Source organism: Cherax quadricarinatus, chromosome 35 (genome assembly GCF_038502225.1).
Source record: "Cherax quadricarinatus isolate ZL_2023a chromosome 35, ASM3850222v1, whole genome shotgun sequence".
Classification (NCBI taxonomy): domain Eukaryota; kingdom Metazoa; phylum Arthropoda; class Malacostraca; order Decapoda; family Parastacidae; genus Cherax; species Cherax quadricarinatus.
The window spans coordinates 565,198-592,132 of NC_091326.1; the positions used below are offsets into that span (position 1 = coordinate 565,198).

Here is a 26,935-nt window from a genome sequence, read left to right on the forward strand (position 1 = left end):
TTACTTGCGAGTTTTGATTCAAGATATTTCTGTTTGAATATCAAGCACTAATTGTTAATCTCTATCTCCATCTCTCTCTCTATCTCTCTCTCTCTCTCTCTCTCTCTCTCTCTCTCTCTCTCTCTCTCTCTCTCTCTCTCTCTCTCTCTCTCTCTCTCTCTCTCTCTCTCTCTCTCTATCTCTATCTCTATCTCTATCTCTATCTCTATCTCTATCTCTCTCTCTCTCTCTCTCTCTCTCTCTCTCTCTCTCTTTTGATATTGATTACAATTATTTGAGATTTGCTTTTATGTGTTATTTCAAATTTTATGGGAATGCATTTTTTATTTGCTTTATTCTGTTTTTCAGGTCACTGGTGAGGAAGGTGACACTGGGCAGAGAACGTGTGGCCATACACAGGGAAGATTTTCTCATATTTGGAAGTGTCACATGTGTAATGGTCGTTGGTGTCACTTGCACTGTGTATACCTTACGATTATTTCGGTTCACTGCTGAATAATCGAGCGCAATAAGATGGGTGGAGTGGTGAAAAGTGCCAGCAATCCTCAGAATGAGAAGACAGAGTAGATGGGAGAGAGAGAGTTCGAGGCAGAAAAGGCTAAAGTAAACGGCCTCCAAAGCCTTCGCAAAGAGCTTGTCCTCCGCTCTGCACTTAGGAGCTCAAAAGGAAGTGAGGAGGGACGAGCAGTCATCAGTGTGAAGCATCTTCAGCAGGGCGTCCTTCGTGGCCAGAAATTCGAAGCCGTCGAAGATGAGACGAAGCACATATGCTCAAGACCTCCGGCACTGGAGTCGGAACTGTTTAAGGGAAAGACAGTCATCACGAGACACGGGATTTCTCTGTGTAACAATCGTTGGTCAGGGCGCAAAGACGCAAAGAATTCACAAGAGAGCGATCATGTTCTGCAGCTGGACCAAACTTCGACGCTCACTGGCGTTGAAAAGGGAAGCTCGGTAACCAACATAAACAACCTCAAACTCATTCAGCAGACCAACACTATAACCACCAAGACTAACGATCCCTCCGGGAACTTCCAATCGCTAAGTACTACTTCTGAACTGGTGACACCCAAGATCGTCGGCACCACCGAGGTTTTGCAAGATCTTTCACCCATCTACTGCATCCTCAGTAACAAAGACAAACGCAGAGCAGACCTAAACTCCATCTCCTTACAACTCCAGGCTCTCAGTGCTCCTGGCGACCACAACGAGAATTACAAAGCGAATCTCTCACGTCCCAACACACAAGATCGCAAGAAACGCTGGCTGCGTCCCCTCACACGGTACAAGCGTCCTCCACCGCTTGCAGACGGGGACATCTTTACCACCAGTCGTTTCCCCGGCATCCTTCCGCCACTACCAGTGAAGGAAACCCCAGGGAATGTCATTGTTGAGGTCTTGAGCAAAGACCTCGAGGAGTGGATGTCACACTTGTCCCCAGAACTAAAGCTTGTCCCACTCAACCACCTCTTTATACCTGGTGAGTAGACTGAAGGAAAGCGCTTCCTCCACGTGAAATGAAGTGAAAGAAAGAGCTTCCATCAGTGCCTTAACATCAACAATTTAAATCTTTTAAGCAAATATATAAATTAGGTCACATCTACATACAGCCTTCAGATGAGTCCTTTGCTACCGATGCAACTGGAGCTACCCTTCCCCTTTCTCTGATCAAACCTGAATGCCCCTTATTCCCAAGGCGCTGTATGACCCGCGAATATAATAATAATAATAATAATAATAATAACAATAATAATAATAATAATAATAATAATAATAATAATAATAAATTATTATAAAATAATATTCTAATAATAATAATAATATAATAATAATAATAACAAGACTTGCAGTAAGTATACTTTAAACCTATCATACTGACTATGGAGTGTTGAATTTAATCCTTTGCTGAACACTCAAAAAACAAAAATTATGATTCTAATTATTTATAATTATAATTTAAATTTTTAATGGGGTGGAAGGGTAAGTCAGTGGAAGTCCTCGGTCAGATGACCAAAAGCTCCAGCTGCGGATCATCGTATGACTAAAACCCGCATCAGGAAACACTTGTCCTGTTTCCTGACAAACCTTACCAACCATTCTATAGACTTAGTTATGATATTTTTTTAATATACTGTATAGATTTTTCGATGCATTATTTGAGGCCTGGGTATAACAGTATAATAAGTTTATTTTAAATGTTTTATTGTTTACGTGTTTAATTTATTCTAATTTTACTGCGAAGGTCAAACTTACCTTAATAATAAGGTGCGTGAAGCGCTGTTTTTTTTTATATTTAGCAAAACTGGATATAACAGCAATATGCTGCTATCCTATTCTATGTGATAGTTATATAGTGGGAACAATATCTATGTTTCATTGTTTGGATGTGGGAGGTAGGGGGCGTTAGAGAGCAAAAGAGAAAGTGGGGAATGTCAAAGAGGGGTATGTGTGGTTGGAGGTATCAGAAAGCAGAGCTGGGAGCGTTAGAGGAGTGAAGGTGTGGTGGGGATATCAGAGAGCGGAAGGGAAAAGAGGAGAGGGTAGGTGTTAGAGAGCAGAAGGGAAGGTGGGACGATGTTAAATATCTTGTAGGGCAGGCTGCTACATGGTCCTCTCATAAATGATGCTGCACCTAACCCTCGGGATCTTCATGACGTCTTCCTCATAGATCCCTCGCCCCTGAAGTAAATGGCGTGGTACCCACAAGTACACAGGCACGAATAAGAAAACACTTTTTAAGTCAACGTTCATGTTGAGGTATGTTTGTCAGGACAGCTCCTGGTCTCGGTCTTCTTCATGTAGTGGCCCGGCAGTGGCTCCCGAAGGAGTGTAATATACATCAATGTCTTGCATTATGCAGAGCGAAACGTTGTCCCAAAGAAAGCCTATTGTACAACTTATTTCCTTTTTTTTATATCCACCTATCCTCACGCTATATAAATTTGGAAGGCTCGTAAAGTTTTTAATGGAATGAAAGGAACATTAGAAGATAACACTGCACGTAGCGTCTATCAGATATTCCTGATCTAACAAATAAATAATAAATAAAAAGGCGTATTTCTCTCATATACAGAGAGGTATATTACTCTCATATACCAAGTTGTATTTCTGTCATATACCGAGAGGTGTATTTCTCTCGTATACCGAGTTGTATTTCTCTCGTATACAGAGAGGTATATTTTTCTCAGCGTATATATGATGAGAGTGCTGCTGGTAAGATCGAAAGTGGTAGGCACCTGTGTTAATAAGAGAAAGTGGTGCTCGTAAGTGCGAAAGTGGTATTCAAGTGTAAATAATAAGGTTCCCTAATCTAACCTAGTTCCCGTACTGCAGTGATCATGAATGACACTTAACAACAAAGTTGCACTGGAAAAATTACCAGGATTACTTGAGGCTATAACCAAAGGAATAAATAAGAAAACAATAGAGATGAATAATAAATAACAACAATACACAAATAACCCGAACATAGGACAGAGGAGCTTACGACGGCATTTCGATCTGACTTGGACCATTTACAGTGTGAATTTGTAAATGGTCCAAGTCGGACCGAAACGTCGTCGTAAGCTCCTCTCTCCTTTGTGCGGGTTATTTGAGATGAACAATGATAATATACCGACACAGATAAGATAGTATCAGACTGAAGCTATTGGACCCAATTGTGAGGAAGCAGATAGAGTCAAACTAACACTGGGAAAGCACTTGAGGGACGTTACTCAGTGTAGGGAGAATGGACAAGGTATGAAAGAAATTGAGATGGATATACAATATTGGTAGAAATATCACAGGCTACAGAGAATAAAACGTAGAAACAAGTAATGTTGAAATTGTAGTATTAACAGAAGTCCAAAGAATAGGCTAGACCCTCAAAGTCGTAAATATTTACAAACCATCGTTAACACGGAGAGAGAAGAATTTGACAAGATATATAAAGGACAATGTGACCATGAAAAAAATCGTAATGGAAGATTGTAGTTTAAAAAATATGATTGGATGATGCACGAGGCTGGAAACAAAAACAGGGTCAACCACATTCCTCAAAGTAACACGTGGATTTTGCTCATGCACCAACAAGTTAAAAATGTAACTCAGGCCAGAGAAGGCATCACACCATTAGTATTAAAACTGGTATTTACGTGAGAGTAAAAAGAAATCTTCAATAAATTGCTATCTGTCATCTGGAGGTGACAGATAGATAGCAACAACCCAGTACTACCTTCCTGATACGTGAGCGTGAAACGGAAGTCTGTTAAATGTTTTACACTCCGGTTGGATTGCTGGCATTTCCTTGCTGTCATATGAACATGTAAAGTCGCGGGCAAATCTTACAAATTCCACTTACCGTCAGTATACTCGTACATTCTGCTTTTCTGTATTTCTCAGTAATTTTATCTTCTTGCAATATTTTATTTCCAATTCATAAAGCTGGGTCTAAGCTAGATATTACAGATATTACCACCACCACTGTCACCGTACCTACTGTTACCACCATCCCTTCCATCACCTCCACCCCTGCCATCACAACCACCCTTTTCATTCCCTTCACTATCACCACGACTCTCACAACCACCCTTACCATCCCCTCAACTATCATCATCTCCCACCATTACCATCATCCATACCATCCTCATTACTACACAACAATGCCACCAGAAGCAGCAGTATACAGATTAATAAGCTTAGTGATGGTTATCGAAACACTTCCACACGGTTTCACCACGAGTGACTTTACTCGTAACACGGACCTCTAAAACAAACAGTACATATAGTATATAGTACAGGGAGTTAAGTGAAGAGAAACAAATATAAGTTGAAATCGGAGATGTAATATATACATATATAAACATGCAGTAAGCGTGACCTTGGTGGCTGCTATTATCTAATTGCAGTATGCTGGGTAGTAATCGGTGTGACAAGATATTGGAAATGCTGTAGCTACGAGATTTTTGTGCGATGGTTAGGTTAGGTTTGGTAAGATTCGTCAGGAAACAGGTCAAGTGATTCCTGACGTCGGTCTTAGTCATATGATGACCAGCCACCTGAACTTGTGGTTATCAGACCGAGGCCTTCCGCTGGCTTTCAGCTTCACTCCATTAAAAATTAAGGTTATAAATATAACCACATTAATTTGTTGTGGGATGGTGTTGGTGGCTGGTATCTTGGTAGCTTCTAAACATTTACGTCAATGTAGGTCGTTGTCACAGGTTAGTAACCTGGGTTCTCCCGTTATCATGAGGTGGATGTGTATATTCCTGCCTTAGACACAGGTGTTATTGTGGTCGTCACTGCTACATGAGGTGGCTCTGTGTGCTCTTGTGTTAGACACAAGTGTTGTTGTGGTCGTCACTGCTACATGAGGAGGCTCTGTATGCTCTTGTGTTAGATACAGGTGTTGCTGTGGTCGTCACTGCTACGTGAGGTGGCTGTGTTCTGATCGTCACTGTTACATGCACATTTATGTTCTCATACTCTTAACTGAAGAAGGCACTCTGGTTGAAACATTTCCTCGAGAAATGTCTTGAACTGTACCTATATTTATCCATATTGTGTTCATATAACCATGCCTTAGTTTAGTTCACATCAGCCAAGGTAGTGGAGGTGGTTTTCCTGCTGACCTTTACTTCCCCCAAGAACCTTGAATGCTGTTAAAGGGTTCTTTATCCAAGGAATTGCAGCTGCCATTCCATCATTTACATTAAATTTTCTTACCTCTCATTCCCTAGGCGTTGAATGACCCCTACAGGCTTGGTTAGTCTCGGTCTCTGATTCATGTGGCTGTTGATGACCGCATGTGGAACAGGTTCAGAGCAGCATTAACAGCCTAGTTGATCAGACTCTGCTCCACCGTGAGGACTGGTCATGGACCGGGCCGCGGGGGCGTTGACCCCCGAAACACCTAGGTATCTACAATATTTTTCTTATATATTCTAGATGTATTCGCTGACATACTGTTTTGATATCAATGACTAGATGACTAGGTCGCCTAGATGCTAGGCGACCTTGAAAATTTTAAAATAATCAATAATTCTGAAACTGAACATATAATTTCCAGCAACACGGAAGAGGCAGAATAAGAGTGCAGAAAATAAGAAAATAAGGTATAATTTGCATATACGTATATTATTAATAATATTAATTTTTAGTCTTCAGTAATGACGCTTGTCGTAGTTCTCCACAGTATATGCAAATTATACCTTTAAACAAGACAAGACCTAAATAATGTGTATATCACATGTCGCATTTTTTCTTATTTTCTGCACTTTTATTCTGCCTCTTCCGTGTTGCTAGAAATTATATGTTCAATTTCAGAATTATTAATGATTATTTTAAAATTTTCAAGGTCGCCTAGCATCTAGAAAACATTTCAAGATGGAATATCAAGTCATTGATATCTAAACAGTATGTCAGCCAATATATCTAGAATATACAAGATAAATATTGTAGATATCTGGAAGGTGTTTCGGGGGTCAACGCCCCCGCGGCCCGGCCCATGACCAACCCTCACGGTGGAGCAGGGTCTGATCAACTGGGCTGTTACTGCTGCTCTGAACCTGTTCCACATGCTGTCATCAACAGCCTGATTAATCAGAGACCGAGCTGCGATGAGCGAACTAGCCCTTCATGACCCACATAGGTTTAGAATTTTGAAATAAAATTGACTTGGTAAAATGTTTTCCACTATGTGTGACGTAGCTGATACCATGTATGGTATTATAGGCGAGTGTTGTTGCTGCTAGTAATATTGTTGTTGCTAGTAATATTGTTGCTATTACTGCCTTCGCTTTAGTGCTGGTGAAAGACAACTTGAAAGTAACGGGTCATGCGTCATTCCTCATACTTTCTTACGTCTCTCTTTGCTCCTCCTCCTTACCTGCCTACTTGCCTGCTGGCGTGTTCCTCTGCCTGCTGTTTCATTTATTTTTTAAGTATATTTATGGCTGGTGTTATTTGATCTTGATGGTCAATACAGAGGTAAAGTCATGCATTTAAACATACTTGGTTGCAGTTGTTGTGTCGCTGTTAGCTTTTTTAATACTGTCGTTTTGTTACTCTAGAATTTTATGGACTATCATTGCTTACACTGACCTTGTAGAGTGATAATCTTGATATCGTCAAGGTGAGTCCCTGTCATGTCTTCGTGTCTTGACTGTCCTTGTTCAGAACACACAGTTCTTGAAGTAGTCTCGATGTTTAGTTCACTAGACACTTTTTATTGATGTTTCGATGTTCCTTGTTCTGCACTGACTTTTTTCTTGTACTCTTGATGTTTCATGTTCACTAGTAACTCTCCTCTTTAAAACTCAACATTTCTTGTTCATCAGTGACACTTTTTTGAGGCTTTGACGTTCCTTGTTTAGCAGTGTCGTCCCGTCCCTGAAGGAAAATGACTCGTCTAGCAGTCTTAAGATAATGACTCAAGAAATCGTAATGACACGATTGCAAATAAACCAACCCCCGGCCGGGATTGACCCGCGGTCATAGAGTCTCCAGTTAGCCACTAGACCAGCTAGCCACAATAAGATTCATCCAACTAGGTATATTTCTACACCATAGGAAAGTTAGCAATCGTGTCATTACGATTTCTTGAGTCATGTTGACGGCAGTGAAGGGACTTGAGCTAGAGTTCGTCACGGCCACGCTAGCTGGAGATTCGTCTGTAAAAACTTGCATTTGTGGTCACAGAGGTGCCTGTGCTAACTTTCCTATGGTGTAGAAATATACCTAGTTGGATGAATCTTATTGTGGCTAGCTGGTCTAGTGGCTAACGCGACGGGCTGGAGTTTTGAGACTCTATGACCGCGGGTTCAATCCCGGCCGGGTGTGATGTAGTCCAGCTGGGCTTGTGAGGTCTCTGGGGAGACCTAATTTGACCAATTATATGGTCACACCTTGCCTTGGCAGGCGTCTGTAGCCACGCCCACGTCTGAGGTCTTTTGTTCTTGACGCCTCAGACCTAGGCGTCAGGTCGCAACACGTGGTTGTGGAGGGTGCTTGGACCACCATAAAAGCCCAAGGAAGAGCATGATCATGAGATTCGAGCGGAGCTGCTGCTGGGGTGCAGAGCTCCGAGCAGAGACTTCGAGAGGAGCTGCTGCTGGGGTGCAGGGCTCGGGAGAAGGCTGCTGAAGTCTCCGGAGGAGACTGTTGGAGGCATTGGGCAGAGTACTGGCTTGGTGCAGTACTCGTGCTGTGTAGGTCTTGGGACCTGTGGCTTAGTTCCTGTAGTGAACTGTCCTCTGTGCTATATTGTAAGTTATATTCATTTTGGTCAAGTTGATTGTATTCCCTGTCTCACTGCTTATGTGTACCACCCCATTTATCTAAACCACAATAGTGTTCTGTTCCCAAATATATTATTGTACAAAGACTTAATAATAAACTGTGTTTGAGTAGAATAGTAATATTCACTGTCCCCATCATTTATTCTTATTTCCTTTTATTTATGTTTAGTTAAAGTAGTGAGAGGGTGAGTGGAGTAGTGTGGCGGGTAGAGTAATGAGAGGTGAAGGTGTAGTCACCAGTGACCTCACATTACCTACCAACCTCCACACTCATCCCTCACATTACCTACCTCAGCATATCATCCCTCCTACTGCCTCGCCTGTCCCCTACCTACTGACTCCCCCGCTTACTCCCATATTCCCCTTATATCCCATTCAATCATTACCCCCCTACATGACATGGTGTCTAAGCGGTGGTGGTTCTTATTATTTTTATAGTAGGAACCAGTCCCATGTGCCTTATTTTTGACTGCTCGGTTACACTTGTTATGCTACCATTTGCTACCACTTTTTTTTTCTTGTGTGTGTAAAGTTAAAGTAAATATCAATGTGATATTATAATCCTGGTGACCTTAACTGACCTTGTTTTTTTTGAAGGTGGGTCTGAGTAATTGTGTGGTTGTATTTGGTGGAGTTGGTTGTTGGTTTGAGATAAATGGTGGAGAATATCAGTGTTTGGGTGAGACTTTTCGGGGAAGCAATTACTGGCCGAAATTGAATATTTACAGAGGAATGAGAAGTCACCCAGCCCACCTTGGAAGACTCACCCACAACTGTCACCCATTGAAGAGTTGCCTATAATTGCTGTCCACCTGATGTGCCCAGTCACCCAGCTGATATGCCCAGTCACCCAGCTGATGTGCCCCAGTAGATGTATTGCTGCCCTGGTCTGTCATCCAGTGTAGTGGGTGTCTGTCTGCGTCACCCAGCCTCTGTGACCATCACCCACGGACCGCCAGTTACCCGCAGTTGCCAGGGATGGGTGACCGCACCTACTGTTGATGACCTGAAGTGACCTCACCTCACCCCGAGCAACTGACCATTGCCTGCTACTGCTGATGTCGGCTGCTGTGATGATGTCTGCTATGCTGTGGCCGTGCTGTGATGCTGTCTGCTATGCTGTGGCCGTGCTGTGATGCTGTCTGCTGTGCTGTGGCCGTGCTGTGTGCTGCTGTGATACGGCCTTGCTATGATGTTGAGATGCTGCGGCCGTGCTGTGATGCTGGGACCGTGCTGCGATGCTGTGGCCGTGCTGTGTGCTGCTGTGATGCGGCCGTGCTGTGATGTTGAGATGCTGCGGTCGTGCGATGATGTTGAGATGCTGCGGCCGTGCTGTGATGCTGGGACCGTGCTGCGATGCTGTGGCCGTGCTGTGTGCTGCTGTGATACGGCCGTGCTGTGATGCTGCGATGCTGCCTAGCTCAAGAGGAGGAGATGGCGGTGATGCTGCAGTGGTGTGTGAGGGATTCTGGCTGGTGTGCCAGGACAGGAGAATCTACTATGAAGGAGTTGCCATCCTCGGAGATGTGGAAGGACGTGAGCCGCGGAGATGGACTCCAGCTGCTGGGACCAGCCTGCTTTCAAGGGCGGAATGGAGGTGTATCCTGCCTTGTTGGTCGACCTGTACGACCGGTATGCGGGGATGTCCTGCCAGCCATGAGAGACAGTTGAGAGTGTGAGATGTCCCCAGCCTACTTTGACTAGCCAGAAGTGTTAGTGCTACCTGTGTGAAATAAGGTGACCTTGAAAACGGTCCAGTGATTATGGCCGCCTTGTTTTATGAGGCCAGTGAATCCTAGTGGTGGCATAGGATAATGGAGGGTCTTAGCTGCGATGCCTGCCCTGTCTCGATTTTCAGATGTTGTAGTGCGCATGTGAAGTGTGCCGAAAATGCGACCTTGGTGGTCGTGAAGTGGTCTAGTTGCAGTTACTTGAAAGAATGCAACCCGTTGGAGCAGTTTTCCACGCCATAGAAGCCTAGAGAGGTTTGGCCCAATGGTTAACGTGCGAGGGTGACTAGCATTGGCTAGTGCATTTCTAGAAGAAGTAGGGAAGGCACTGGAGCCCGATATTTAGGTTTAAGGAGAAATGACGGGTAAGGAGGCTTTGCACCAGAGAGCGACTGTTATGCTGGCCAACTGCCAGGTGTACTGATTATGCTGCCTTGTGGTAGATGAGAAGGTTGAGGGAAATATATGTAGTTGAATAATTGTATTATGTATAATTTTGTCTTTGTATTGTAATAGATTTAAGGGATTAGGATTAAAATAGTCTAATAACTAGGACAAATTGTCCTAGTTCTCAGATATTTTAAATTGGGGAGAAAGGGGGATGTGATGTAGTCCAGCTGGGCTTGTGAGGTCTCTGGGGAGACCTAATTTGACCAATTATATGGTCACACCTTGCCTTGGCAGGCGTCTGTAGCCACGCCCACGTCTGAGGTCTTTTGTTCTTGACGCCTCAGACCTAGGCGTCAGGTCGCAACACGTGGTTGTGGAGGGTGCTTGGACCACCATAAAAGCCCAAGGAAGAGCATGATCATGAGATTCGAGCGGAGCTGCTGCTGGGGTGCAGAGCTCCGAGCAGAGACTTCGAGAGGAGCTGCTGCTGGGGTGCAGGGCTCGGGAGAAGGCTGCTGAAGTCTCCGGAGGAGACTGTTGGAGGCATTGGGCAGAGTACTGGCTTGGTGCAGTACTCGTGCTGTGTAGGTCTTGGGACCTGTGGCTTAGTTCCTGTAGTGAACTGTCCTCTGTGCTATATTGTAAGTTATATTCATTTTGGTCAAGTTGATTGTATTCCCTGTCTCACTGCTTATGTGTACCACCCCATTTATCTAAACCACAATAGTGTTCTGTTCCCAAATATATTATTGTACAAAGACTTAATAATAAACTGTGTTTGAGTAGAATAGTAATATTCACTGTCCCCATCATTTATTCTTATTTCCTTTTATTTATGTTTAGTTAAAGTAGTGAGAGGGTGAGTGGAGTAGTGTGGCGGGTAGAGTAATGAGAGGTGAAGGTGTAGTCACCAGTGACCTCACATTACCTACCAACCTCCACACTCATCCCTCACATTACCTACCTCAGCATATCATCCCTCCTACTGCCTCGCCTGTCCCCTACCTACTGACTCCCCCGCTTACTCCCATATTCCCCTTATATCCCATTCAATCATTACCCCCCTACATGACACGGGGGTATGGTTTTAAGATACCATGAAAGTTCACCCGAGCGACTTGGCCCAACCGGGATGTGCTAAGGTCAACCAAAGTCTGGTTTCCGCTTTTCTAGTAAGATCTTGCCAGAAGACTCTGGGGGTGATACTTTGAGAAGAAAAATTAAAGCACTAGACCCTAATTCCTCCTTTTATTGCTCGTTGTAGTCTCCTTCCAGCTATATCCAATAAAAGAAAGCTTACGCAGAGGTTACTGGCGTCCTCCTATCACATTATTTTCCCCAACCCATTCAGTCACTGGCAAGGTATTGGGAGTAATGTTATTACGACCAGTGGGAGGACGGTCATGTTATAAGCCGGGTAGGTCAAGTAGTATCTGAGGAACCCAAATAGGGTCTAACCTGTAACCTGTGGAAAAGAGCTGTGAAATATTTTTATAGTAGAATGGGCGGGAAGTGAAACTAGGTGTTGAAAAGCCTTAGATTTAATTTTAGTATCGTTCAGGCCCCTAATCAAACTTTGGAGTCCAGTCCCTGGACCAATTATGTACCTCTGTAATCTTTTGACTACCGCCCACAGGATGGGTATGGGGTGCATAATAAACATATTAAACTAAAAACCCTAATCCAATAGGGAAAAGTGAAAGAGTGAAAGGTGGAAATGAAAGATGTAGGGACTGCAAAGATTTGTATTTTTTTAAAGTCCAAATATAGGAGAAGAGGATAGGATGTGTTACCAAGAATGATCTCATCCCCCTTTTTCCATGGAGAAAATTTTGGGAACTGTGTAGTATATTTTTTTGTTGCTCTAATAATTGGTATCCTATGTGTATTGATTTTTCTGTCCTTAGAGTGTTGTGGATTATGGAAATGACTTTCTAGTGAATGATGAGCTGAAAACTACAATGGTTTATTTTCGAATTTGATTTTGTTACATTTTGTGTATTAGGCAAATGATATTTTACAAGTTTAGTTCTAAGTGAATTATAAAGACCGATGTTATGTCATTACTTATGGTGTTATTTTACTGTGTATAATTGTTATAACTGAAAGGTTTACGAAGTAATTAGAATATAAAATGTAATGAAATATGAAATGTGAAATGTGACTTGGTTGGGGTTTACCTGGAGAGAGTTCCGGGGGTCAACGCCCCCGCGGCCCGGTCTGTTTTAATGTAGAGACTATAAGGCTGGTGTGGCGAAATGTAAATAACAGAATTATTTTTAGAATATATGCCTGAAAAAATGGAGTATAAGATGAAGATAAGTTATGGTGGTTTTATTAAAGGTGTGAGGTCGTTTACGAACGGTATGTGATGTGTCGTCTGGTGTGTTTTGTGATTCACAGGACAACTCAGGGAGGTCTGAGTGAGCTTGCCCTTACTAATATGTGAGGTAGTTGAAACTTGAACCCCTGCTGTTAGGAGCAAGAGGAGGTAGGAGGTTGTTTGAGCACTTAAATATTTCTGTATGGAAACTGACTGGAGATTAGGCCAGTGAGAGTGTATGTTAAGGTCCTGGAAGAGGAGTTTGGTTTGAAAACATTATGGCTGGATTTTTGATAGACCCTAAAAGAATGTAACTTGAGTGGAAATGAGCTTTGAATATAAAGTGAAAAGTTAACTATTTTGTTGCCGATTTACTTTGAAGTGTTTTGTAGTAGAGGTTATAAAGAATATTCTTGTAGAATATTCATTACAACCTTCTTATATGTTTAAGGATTTGTAAAGTTAAGTTTTAGAAATAAAATAACGTAAGCGTTATTGTTTAGGAAAGATGAGGGGATTTAGGTACACGCTAGTACCTGCACTTTGCCAACTAGCTCAGAGGGTGTACCTGAGATTTTGTATGTGAGAGGCTTGGAAATCCAAAAGGCTTGTGTGAGCGTGTTAAATAGGAATGGAAACAAGTGTTTTTTTATGACTTGACGTGCTGTTGGAGTGTTCGCAAAGTAACATGAAGGGATTCACGGGAAACGGGTTAGCCGGACTTGAGTCCTGGAGGTGGGAAGTACAGCACCTGCACTCTAAAGAAGGGCTTGGGATATTACAGTTTGAAAGGGCATCTGAGCTGTAATGCGGGCGCGTCTCTAGCAAGACGGTGATAGAGTGATGAGAATGTTATTTTTCGGTTCACTCTACCTCGGTGGGAAACGGTCAGTATGTTACTAAACTGAAGTGGTTTATCTAGTTAAAGAGGTTCACTCGCACCCATAAGCAATAAGAGATGTAAGTGTTCTACCGAGGAGTGGACGGGAAGGTTCATTTCCTCCTTTCCTCTTTCCCTTATGAAAACATTGTTCCCCTTGAGGCCCTTGATGTTCTTTGTTCAACAGTGATACTTTTTTTGTGTTCTTGTTTCTTGTTCAGCAATGACGTCTTTCTTGTGTTCTTATTTTTCCTTGTTAAGTAGTCTTGTGTTCGTGATGTTCCTTGCTCAGCAATGACACCTTTCTTATGTTCTTGATGTTAACCAGCGACAGTCTTCTTGGTGTCACGACGTTCATTGTTGACTAACTACGCTCTTTAGATGAAAAATAACAAACAAATAAGTAAAGCATGAAGGGACCACATACAAAAATGCCTGAAAAGTGCAGCTTGAGCTGGTAATTACAGTGTGAGTTTGAGGTACGAGTGTTTCCAAGCAACTGCCGTATTTACTCCCTGATTTAGAGGCCACCAAGTACACTGAGAATCTAGCGAGGACCAGCGCCTGATGGAAGCTCACGTGACCAAGGCCACAAGCAATCAATGGAGGCCTTACCTCGCTCTTTAAAAAAAAAAACTTTTTGGGGGACTTATCCAGTAATGATAAGCTCTCCGGAGAAGCACTGTACTGCCGTTGCGGTAAATGCGTAAGCAGTGGAAGATGTTGAACGATTTAAACTCTGGCAAGATAGCTGGTCTTTCCATTAGGTCTCTTGAACATGGAAAATTGCAGGCAAGTCTTACAAACCTCTCCTTATACTTAACATACATTTTAGCTCTTCTTTCTTTTGAGTTTCAATTCCTGTAATATTTTCCTTTCAGTTTAAGAGGCGTAATCTGAGACCAGGCTGTCAGAGCGATGATTCCCACAACCATTAACAGGTACAAGAAATACATGATGAGGTCAGTGCTATAAAAAAAAGTGCTAGAGAGGCGTGAGGCGGTGTAGGTTCTAGTGACTATAAATCTAAAGGCAGTGCTGGTGCTGAGTAGCAGTACAGTGTGCTGTATATACCTCCCTCCACCTGCTACAGCATAGCACACAGCACTCACATCTGCATTACTTTATTGGTGGTACACACGCAGTTCCAAGGGGCAACACTGTAGGTTTGTAATTGTACGTCAAGATTCTGATGGTCACATTTTGTCAGGGGACATGTTTGTTTCGTGACGGTGGCCACTAAATATACTCGTCTCCATGAACTGTATCTATAATCTACTTTAATTACCCGTCTGTCACGGTTTAGTTACCCTTAACTTGTCTCACCCACTCGTCACTGTGGTTACCCTTGCTTTGGGCTCACCCCACTCGTCACTGTGGTTACGTTCGCTTTGGTCTCACCCACTCGTCACTGTGGTTACCCTTGCTTTGGTCTCGCCCCACTTGTCACTAGTTACCCTTGCTTTTGTCTCACCAGTCTGTCTCTGTATTTAGTTTATGTCGCATCCAGCAAGAACACATTAAAGAGTTATAAAAACCACTGCCTCGCAGCTCAGTGGTAACGAATTTAGCTCAGAAATGTTGAAGCCTGTTTCGCGGTATCGATACCGGGGCGGGTTGAGACGTAGGCATGTTGATCCTGTTAACTCAGCAATAAATATAGGTACCTGAGTGCTAGCTAACTGTTGTGGATGGCATCCTGGAGGTGAGGTGGTATACGTTAAATAGATTAGAGCTGCGAGTTAAACTGTGGTGTAAAAATATCCCTACAACTATTTTCAGCTCTAGGATAATTTAAGACTAAGTGTGATATATGCTTTAATATTTCTCCTCTCGGGTACACATGGAATACTGTACGTGTTTATTAATTATAAATATTAAACAGGCCCGGTGGCCTGGTGGCTACAGCTCCCGCTTCACACACGGAGGGCCCGGGTTCGATTCCCGGCGGATGGAAACATTTCGACACGTTTCCTTACACTATTGCCCTGTTCACCTAGCAGCAAATAGGTACCTGGGTGTTAGTCGACTGGTGTGGGTGGCATCCTGGGGGACAAGATTAAGGACCCCAATGGAAATAAGTTAGACAGTCCTCGATGACGCACTGACTTTCTTGGGTTATCCTGGATGGCTAACCCTCCGGGGTTAAAAATCCGAACGAAATCTTATCTTATCTTATCTTATCTTATCAAGACATGGTATTAACACTTGGTGATAAATCATGAAGTATGCCCTCAACAACAGTATGTTATAGAAAACGGTCAGCGAGACAATAGAACGTAGTATTTGGACGTACTTGAGGCACTGACTGTTAACAAACGTGCTGCCACGTTCCTAAATATGTGACGTTCAGGTTGAACACACATGGAAATTAATGATATATCTAAGTTATATAAAACACCCTTCGAGATGAAGGTCCTGATACTTTTGATGGGCTCTTGATCCAGATAAATGGAGCCATCGCCCCTTCCTTGGATCGAACCTGAATTGCCTGCCATTCACCAATCACAGCACAAGTGATGAAAGTCCAAATTTGAACGTTTCCTATTTTTTTTTCCCGTCCACCTCATTGACAGACTTATTATTATTATTAATTAAAGATTAGCCGGTATTCTCCCGGCCCGGGCCTTTTCCAAGTGGTGGCCCGGCCTTGGCTCCCTCTTTAGGGAGTGTCTGAGACCTAAGTCTCCCATGGGAGGAGGCACAAGGACCTCCTCATCTTTGGGACCAACTGTCCCCAGTCCTAGCCACAAGCTAGGCCTCTCTGGTCTGCCATCCCCGCCCCAAGGAGGCAAATGGGTTTAGTTTAATATGTTTATTATGCACCCCATACCCATCCTGTGGGCGGTAGTCAAAAGATTACAGAGGTACATAATTGGTCCAGGGACTGGACTACAAAGTTTTGATAGCTGAGCAAGTTACAGAGGTAATGAACTCACAATTTACAAAGGTAATGAACTCACAATTTACAAAGGTAATGAACTCACAATTTACAAAGGTAATGAACTCCAGGTAGGTCTAGTCACAATCATGACAAGTTACAAAGGTATTTACAGATTACAGAGGTACGTAATGGGTCCAGGGACTGGGCCCCCAAAGTTTTGATAGCTGAACTAGGTACAAAGGTAATGAGCTCACAAGTTACAAAGGTAATGAATTCTGTAGAATGGTTACTTACGTTTATACATGGCTACAATCATGAACAAATTATAGAATAATGAGCAATTCACACTTCCACACCCGGTCACAACTGTAATGAGTTATTGGTGCAAATATTGATTGTTGAATCACACACACACACACACACACACACACACACACACACACACACACACACACACACACACACACACACACACACACTCACACTCACACTCACACTCACACTCACACTCACACACACACACACACACACACACACATTGTGTCATTGACGTGTATAGTATGCAAAATTATGGAGAAGATTATCAGGAGGAGAGTGGTGGAGCACCTGGAACGGAACAAGAGTATAAATGCCAACCAGCACGGATTCACGGAAGGCAAATCCTGTGTCACAAACCTTCTGGAGTTTTATGATAAAATAACAGAAGTAAGACAAGAGAGAGAGGGGTGGGTTGATTGCATCTTCTTGGACTGCAAGAAGGCCTTTGACACAGTTCCTCACAAGAGATTAGTGCAGAAGCTAGAGCATCAGGCGCATATAACAGGAAGGGCACTGCAATGGATCAGAGAATACCTGACAGGGAGGCAACAACGAGTCATGGTACGTAATGATGTATCACAGTGGGCACCTGTGACGAGCGGGGTCCCACAGGGGTCGGTCCTAGGACCAGTGCTATTTTTGGTATATGTGAACGACATGACGGAAGGGTTAGACTCAGAAGTGTCCCTGTTTGCAGATGATGTGAAGTTAATGAGGAGAATTAAATCTGATGAGGACCAGGCAGGACTTCAAAGAGACCTGGACAGACTGGACACCTGGTCCAGCAAATGGCTTCTCGAATTTAATCCTGCCAAATGCAAAGTCATGAAGATAGGGGAAGGGCACAGAAGACCACAGACAGAGTATAGGCTAGGTGGCCAAAGACTGCAAACCTCACTCAAGGAGAAAGATCTTGGGGTGAGTATAACACCGAGCATGTCTCCGGAAGCACACATCAATCAGATAACTGCTGCAGCATATGGGCGCCTGGCAAACCTGAGAACAGCATTCCGATACCTTAGTAAGGAATCATTCAAGACACTGTACACCGTGTATGTCAGGCCCATACTGGAGTATGCAGCACCTGTTTGGAACCCGCACTTGATAAAGCACGTCAAGAAACTAGAGAAAGTACAAAGGTTTGCGACGAGGTTAGTTCCAGAGCTAAGGGGAATGTCCTATGAAGAAAGATTAAGGGAAATCGGCCTGACGACACTGGAGGACAGGAGGGTCAGGGGAGACATGATAACGACATATAAAATACTGCGTGGAATAGACAAGGTGGACAAAGACAGGATGTTCCAGGGAGGGGACACAGAAACAAGAGGCCACAATTGGAAGTTGAAGACACAAATGAGTCAGAGAGATAGTAGGAAGTATTTCTTCAGTCATAGAGTTGTAAGGCCGTGGAATAGCCTAGAAAATGACGTAGTGGAGGCAGGAACCATACACAGTTTTAAGACGAGGTTTGATAAAGCTCATGGAGCGGGGAGAGAGAGGGCCTAGTAGCAACCGGTGAAGAGGCGGGGCCAGGAGCTAGGACTCGACCCCTGCAACCACAAATAGGTGAGTACAAATAGGTGAGTACACACACACACACACACACTGACACACTCACACTCACACTCACACTCACACTCACACACACACACACACACACACACACACACACACACACACACACACACACACGCAACCACAAATAGGTGAGTACACACACAGACACACAGACACACACACACACACACACACACACACACACACACACACACACACACACACACACACTCACACTCACACTCACACTCACACTCACACACACACACACAGAGTTTAGTTTATGGCAAATGGGAATGACAGTCTTATGAGCTAAAGGCTCGGGCTCAGGCACCTACCCTACCCTAGAAGGGCTGGGCATGGTGTCGATCCATTGACAGACATGAGAGCCTGGTTTTCTTACTCGCTTATTTGTTTTAAATATACGTTAGTAAATGTTTAAAAACTTAAACTTGCCTGAGTTAAGTTAACCCAGCTTAAATAAAGCATCGATTTGAGAAAGATAAAACGAAGTTTAAAATATTGACGTTTTAAATTGAGAAGATTTACTTCACTGTATAACTCTTAGGCCTTAATATTTCATAAAGATATAGTATATATATATATATATATATATATATATATATATATATATATATATATATATATATATATATATATTATATATATATATATATATATATATATATATATATATATATATATATATATATATATATATATATTATATATATAAATATATATTATATATAATGCAAAAAGGACAACAGAAAATGTAAATAACAATGAGAGGGAAGGGGGGGGGGGGTCGAGGTCTTTCCGTATGTAACCTTCGTCAGAAATTAGAAAAACAGAATGAAATGGAGCCAGGTGTTTTATCAAACATGTGTGAAGGTAACTGTCTTAAGCAACTCGCTAATAAGCCTTCAGGTGCAAATTAGGTAGTTTATTATTTACTCACGAATATTTTGTTGACATTCTTCTAGTTTAAATGCCAGTTAAACAAGTTAAACAAGCTGGGGAAAATTGTATTTTGAGGTTGTTAGGTCAAGGGTAGTTATGTCAGGAGTGATCAGATAGTGTGTTAAACTGCCTCGTTGCATGTTTCACTCGTTATAAACGCATACTTAGGAAACTCGTTCTTAATACCACCATCAATAAAGTCCCAACTACATGCACATCAGCTGTGTATGTGTGTGTACTCACTTATTTGTAATTGTAGAGTTTGAGTCACAGCTCTTGTGTGTGTGAGTGTTCTTGCTTATTTGTTCTTACCTATTTGTGGTTGCAGGGGTCGAATCACAGCTTCTGGCCCCACCTGGTCGCCCCTAGGTCCACTGTATGTGTGTGTACTCACCTAGTTGTGGTTGCAGGGGTCGAGTCCCAGCTCCTGGCCCCGCCTCTTCACTGGTCGCTACTAGGTCACTCTCCCTGAACCGTGAACTTTATCATACCTCTGCTTAAAGCTATGTATGGATCCTGACTCCACTGTATGGATCATGCCTGTGTGTGTGTGTGTGTGTGTGTGTGTGTGTGTGTGTGTCAGATTAATTTTTAATTATCCACAAGCAATCAATTCTGTCAAAAAACTATTCATCATATAATAAATTATTTTGAAAAGTGCCAATAAACAAGTGTATCATGTACTCAACACAGTGTTTTCGTTCCTTAGCAACTGACAAATATAAACCAATCAACGAACACCGTTTGTTGCACACTTTCAAAACGGAATTTTTAACACCAAACTTGATCACAACTTTAATTTTGCAAGTTGGAATTACTGCTGGTTTACCACGACTCCTGACGACCATTACATTGTTACCAAGACCACCTGCACCACCATTACAGTGTTACCAAGACCACCTGCACCACCATTACAGTGTTACCAAGACCACCTGCACGACCATTACAGTGTTACCAAGATCACCTGCACCACCATTACAGTGTTACCAAGACCACCTGCACCACCATTACTGCACCGACCATTACAGTGTTACCAAGACCACCTGCACCACCATTACAGTGTTACCAAGTCCACCTGCACCACCATTACAGTGTTACCAAGACCACCTGCACGACCATTACATTGTTACCAAGACCACCTGCACCACCATTACATTGTTACCAAGACCACCTGCACGACCATTAGAGTGTTACCAAGATCACCTGCACGACCATTACATTGTTACCAAGACCACCTGCACCAACATTACAGTGTTACCAAGACCACCTGCACCACCATTACAGTGTTACCAAGACCCACCTGCACCACATTGTTACCAAGACACCTGCACGACCATTACATTGCTACCAAGACCACCTGCACGACCATTACAGTGTTACCAAGACCACCTGCACCACCATTACAGTGTTACCAAGACCACCACACGACCATTACAGTGTTACCAAGACCACCTGCACCACCATTACATTGATACCAAGACCACCTGCACCACCATTACATTGTTACCAAGACCACCTGCACCACCATTACAGTGTTACCAAGACCACCTGCACCACCATTACAGTGTTACCAAGACCACCTGCACCACCATTACATTGTTACCAAGACCACCTGCACCAACATTACATTGTTACCAAGACCACCTGCACCACCATTACATTGTTACCAAGACCACCTGCACCACCATTACATTGTTACCAAGACCACCTGCACTAACATTACATTGTTACCAAGACCACCTGCACCACCATTACATTGTTACCAAGACCACCTGCACCACCATTACATTGTTACCAAGACCACCTGCACCAACATTACATTGTTACCAAGACCACCTGCACCACCATTACATTGTTACCAAGACCACCTGCACCACCATTACATTGTTACCAAGACCACCTGCACCACCATTACATTGTTACCAAGACCACCTGCACCACCATTACATTGTTACCAAGACCACCTGCACGACCATTACAGTGTTACCAAGACCACCTGCACCACCATTACAGTGTTACCAAGACCACCTGCACGACCATTACAGTGTTACCAAGACCACCTGCACCACCATTACATTGTTACCAAGACCACCTGCACCACCATTACATTGTTACCAAGACCACCTGCACCACCATTACAGTGTTACCAAGACCACCTGCACCACCATTACATTGTTACCAAGACCACCTGCACGACCATTACATTGTTACCAAGACCACCTGCACCACCATTACATTGTTACCAAGACCACCTGCACCACCATTACATTGTTACCAAGACCACCTGCACGACCATTACATTGTTACCAAGACCACCTGCACCACCATTACAGTGTTACCAAGACCACCTGCACGACCATTACATTGTTACCAAGACCACCTGCACGACCATTACATTGTTACCAAGACCACCTGCACCAACATTACAGTGTTACCAAGACCACCTGCACGACCATTACATTCTTACCAAGACCACCTGCACCAACATTACAGTGTTACCAAGACCACCTGCACCACCATTACATTGTTACCAAGATCACCTGCACCAACATTACAGTGTTACCAAGACCACCTGCACCACCATTACATTGTTACCAAGACCACCTGCACCACCATTACAGTGTTACCAAGACCACCTGCACCACCATTACAGTGTTACCAAGACCACCTGCACCACCATTACATTGTTACCAAGACCACCTGCACCACCATTACAGTGTTACCAAGACCACCTGCACCACCATTACAGTGTTACCAAGACCACCTGCACCACGATTACAGTGTTACCAAGACCACCTGCACCACCATTACATTGTTACCAAGACCACCTGCACCACCATTACAGTGTTACCAAGACCACCTGCACCACCATTACATTGATACCAAGACCACCTGCACCACCATTACATTGTTACCAAGACCACCTGCACCACCATTACAGTGTTACCAAGCCCACCTGCACCACCATTACAGTGTTACCAAGACCACCTGCACCACCATTACACCACCATTACAGTGTTACCAAGACCACCTGCACCACCATTACATTGTTACCAAGACCACCTGCACCACCATTACATTGTTACCAAGACCACCTGCACCACCATTACATTGTTACCAAGACCACCTGCACCACCATTACATTGTTACCAAGACCACCTGCACCACCATTACATTGTTACCAAGACCACCTGCACCACCATTACATTGTTACCAAGACCACCTGCACCACCATTACATTGTTACCAAGACCACCTGCACCACCATTACATTGTTACCAAGGACACCTGCACCAACATTACATTGTTACCAAGACCACCTGCACGACCATTACATTGTTACCAAGATCACCTGCACGACAATTACAGTGTTACCAAGACCACCTGCACGACCATTACAGTGTTACCAAAATCACCTGCACGACCATTACAGTGTTACCAAGACCACCTGCACGACCATTAGAGTGTTACCAAGATCACCTGCACGACCAATACATTGTTACCAAGACCACCTGCACGACCATTACATTGTTACCAAGATCACCTGCACCACCATTACAGTGTTACCAAGACCACCTGCACCACCATTACATTGTTACCAAGACCACCTGGACCACCATTACATTGCTACCAAGACCACCTGCACGACCATTACAGTGTTACCAAGACCACCTGCACCACCATTACATTGTTACCAAGACCACCTGCACAACCATTACATTGTTACCAAGACCACCTGCACCACCATTACATTGTTACCAAGACCACCTGCACCAACATTACAGTGTTACCAAGACCACCTGCACCACCATTACATTGCTACCAAGATCACCTGCACGACCATTACATTGTTACCAAGACCACCTGCACTACCATTACAGTGTTACCAAGACCACCTGCACGACCATTACAGTGTAACCAAGACCACCTGCACGACCATTACAGTGTTACCAAGATCACCTGCACGACCATTACATTTTTACCAAGACCACCTGCACGACCATTACAGTGTTACCAAGACCACCTGCACGACCATTACAGTGTTACCAAGACCACCTGCCACGACCATTACATTGTTACCAAGACCACCTGCACGACCATTACATTGTTACCAAGACCACCTGCACCACCATTACATTGTTACCAAGACCACCTGCACACCATTACATTGTTACCAAGACCACCTGCACCACCATTACAGTGTTACCAAGACCACCTGCACGACCATTACATTGTTACCAAGACCACCTGCACCACCATTACAGTGCTACCAAGACCACCTGCACGACCATTACAGTGTTACCAAGACCACCTGCACGACCATTACAGTGTTACCAAGACCACCTGCACCACCATTACATTGTTACCAAGACCACCTGCACGACCATTACAGTGCTACCAAGACCACCTGCACGACCATTACATTGTTACCAAGACCACCTGCACGACCATTACATTGTTACCAAGGCCACCTGCACGACCATTACAGTGTTACCAAGACCACCTGCACGACCATTACAGTGTAACCAAGACCACCTGCACGACCATTACATTGTTACCAAGACCACCTGCACGACAATTACAGTGTTACCAAGACCACCTGCTCGACCATTACAGTGTTACCAAGACCACCTGCACTACCATTACAGTGTTACCAAGACCACCTGCACGACCATTACAGTGTAACCAAGACCACCTGCACGACCATTACAGTGTTACCAAGATCACCTGCACGACCATTACATTTTTACCAAGACCACCTGCACGACCATTACAGTGTTACCAAGACCACCTGCACGACCATTACACTGTTACCAAGACCACCTGCACGACCATTACAGTGTTACCAAGATCACCTGCACGACCATTACATTGTTACCAAGACCACCTGCACGACAATTACAGTGTTACCAAGACCACCTGCACGACCATTACAGTGTTACCAAGATCACCTGCACGACCATTACATTTTTACCAAGACCACCTGCACGACCATTACAGTGTTACCAAGACCACCTGCACGACCATTACAGTGTTACCAAGACCACCTGCACGACCATTACATTGTTACCAAGACCACCTGCACGACCATTACATTGTTACCAAGACCACCTGCACGACCATTACAGTGTTACCAAGATCACCTGCACGACCATTACATTGTCACTAAGACCACCTGCACGACCATTACATAGTGTTACCAAGACCACCTGCCCGACCATTACATTGTTACCAAGACCACCTGCACCACCATTACATTGTTACTAAGACTACCTGCACGACCATTACAGTGTTACCAAGACCACCTGCACGACCATTACACTGTTACCAAGACCACCTGCACGACCATTACATTGTTACCAAGACCAACTGCACGACCATTACATTGTTACCAAGACCACCTGCACGACCATTACATTGTTACCAAGACCACCTGCACGACCATTACATTGTTACCAAGACCACCTGCACGACCATTACATTGTTACCAAGACCACCTGCACGACCATTACATTGTTACCAAGACCACCTGCACGATCATTACAGTGTTACCAAGACCACCTGCACGACCATTACAGTGTTACCAAGACCACCTGCACGACCATTACAGTGTTACCAAGATCACCTGCACGACCATTACATTGTTACCAAGACCACCTGCACGACCATTACATTGTTACCAAGACCACCTGCACGACCATTACATTGTTTCCTAGACCACCTGCACGACCATTACATTGTTACCAAGACCACCTGCACGACCATTACATTGTTACCAAGACCACCTGCACGACCATTACATTGTTACCAAGACCACCTGCACGATCATTACAGTGTTAACAAGACCACCTGAACGACCATTACAGTGTTACCAAGACCACCTGCACGACCATTACATTGTTACCAAGACCACCTGCACGACCATTACATTGTTTCCTAGACCACCTGCACGACCATTACATTGTTACCAAGACCACCTGCACCACCATTACATTGTTACCAAGACCACCTGCACCACCATTACTTTGTTACCAAGACCACCTGCACCACCATTACACTGTTACCAAGACCACCTGCCCACCATTACTTTGTTACCAAGACCACCTGCACCACCATTACATTGTTACCAAGACCACCTGCACCGACATTACATTACAGTGTTATTACAGTGTTACCAAGACCACCTGCACGAACATTACAGTGTTACCAAGACCACCTGCACGACCATTACAGTGTTACCAAGACCACCTGCACGACCATTACAGTGTTACCAAGACCACCTGCACGACCATTACATTGTTACCAAGACCACCTGCACGACCATTACAGTGTTACCAAGACCACCTGCACGACCATTACAGTGTTACCAAGACCACCTGCACGACCATTACAGTGTTACCAAGATCACCTGCACGACCATTACATTGTTACCAAGACCACCTGCACGACCATTACATTGTTACCAAGACCACCTGCACGACCATTACATTGTTTCCTAGACCACCTGCACGACCATTACATTGTTACCAAGACCACCTGCACGACCATTACATTGTTACCAAGACCACCTGCACGACCATTACATTGTTACCAAGACCACCTGCCCGACCATTACAGTGTTACCAAGACCACCTGCCCGACCATTACAGTGTTACCAAGACCACATGCCCGACCATTACAGTGTTACCAAGACCACCTGCCCGACCATTACAGTGTTACCAAGACCACATGCCCGACCATTACAGTGTTACCAAGACCACCTGCACGATCATTACAGTGTTACTAAGACCACCTGCCCGACCATTACAGTGTTACCAAGACCACCTGCCCGATCATTAGTGGTACCAAGACCACCTTCCCGACCATTACATTGTTACCAAGACCACCTGAACCACCATTACATTGTTACCAAGACCACCTGCACCACCATTACTTTGTTACCAAGACCACCTGCACCACCATTACATTGTTACCAAGACCACCTGCACCACCATTACATTGTTACCAAGACCACCTGCACCACCATTACTTAGTTACCAAGACCACCTGCACCACCATTACATTGTTACCAAGACCACCTGCCCGACCATTACAGTGTTACCAAGACCACCTGCACCACCATTACAGTGTTACCAAGACCACCTGCCCGACCATTACAGTGTTACCAAGACCACCTGCACCACCATTACTTTGTTACCAAGACCACCTGCCCGACCATTACAGTGTTACCAAGACCACCTGCACCACCATTACAGTGTTACCAAGACCACCTGCCCGACCATTACAGTGTTACCAAGACCACCTGCCCGACCATTAGTGTTACCAAGACCACCTGCCCGACCATTACAGTGTTACCAAGACCACCTGCCCGACCATTACAGTGTTACCAAGACCACCTGCCCGACCATTACAGTGTTACCAAGACCACCTGCCCGACCATTACATTGTTACCAAGACCACCTGCCCGACCATTACAGTGTTACCAAGACCACCTGCACCACCATTACAGTGTTACCAAGACCACCTGCCCGACCATTACAGTGTTACCAAGACCACCTGCCCGACCATTACAGTGTTACCAAGACCACCTTCCCGACCATTACAGTGT

The 26,935-nt window shown here is 44.1% G+C and overlaps 1 protein-coding gene across 1 annotated transcript in view; it reads left to right on the forward strand.

Moving 5' to 3' along the window:
- Positions 1–358: 358 nt before the first annotated feature.
- Positions 359–26,935, forward strand: part of LOC138853622 (uncharacterized) — a 38,528-nt gene continuing 11,951 nt past the window's right edge. Inside the window, exon 1 of the mRNA XM_070091513.1 lies at positions 359–1,480. Within this exon, the coding sequence (XP_069947614.1) occupies positions 568–1,480 (913 nt within the window). The 5' untranslated portion in view covers positions 359–567. The remainder of the gene's footprint in view (positions 1,481–26,935) is intronic.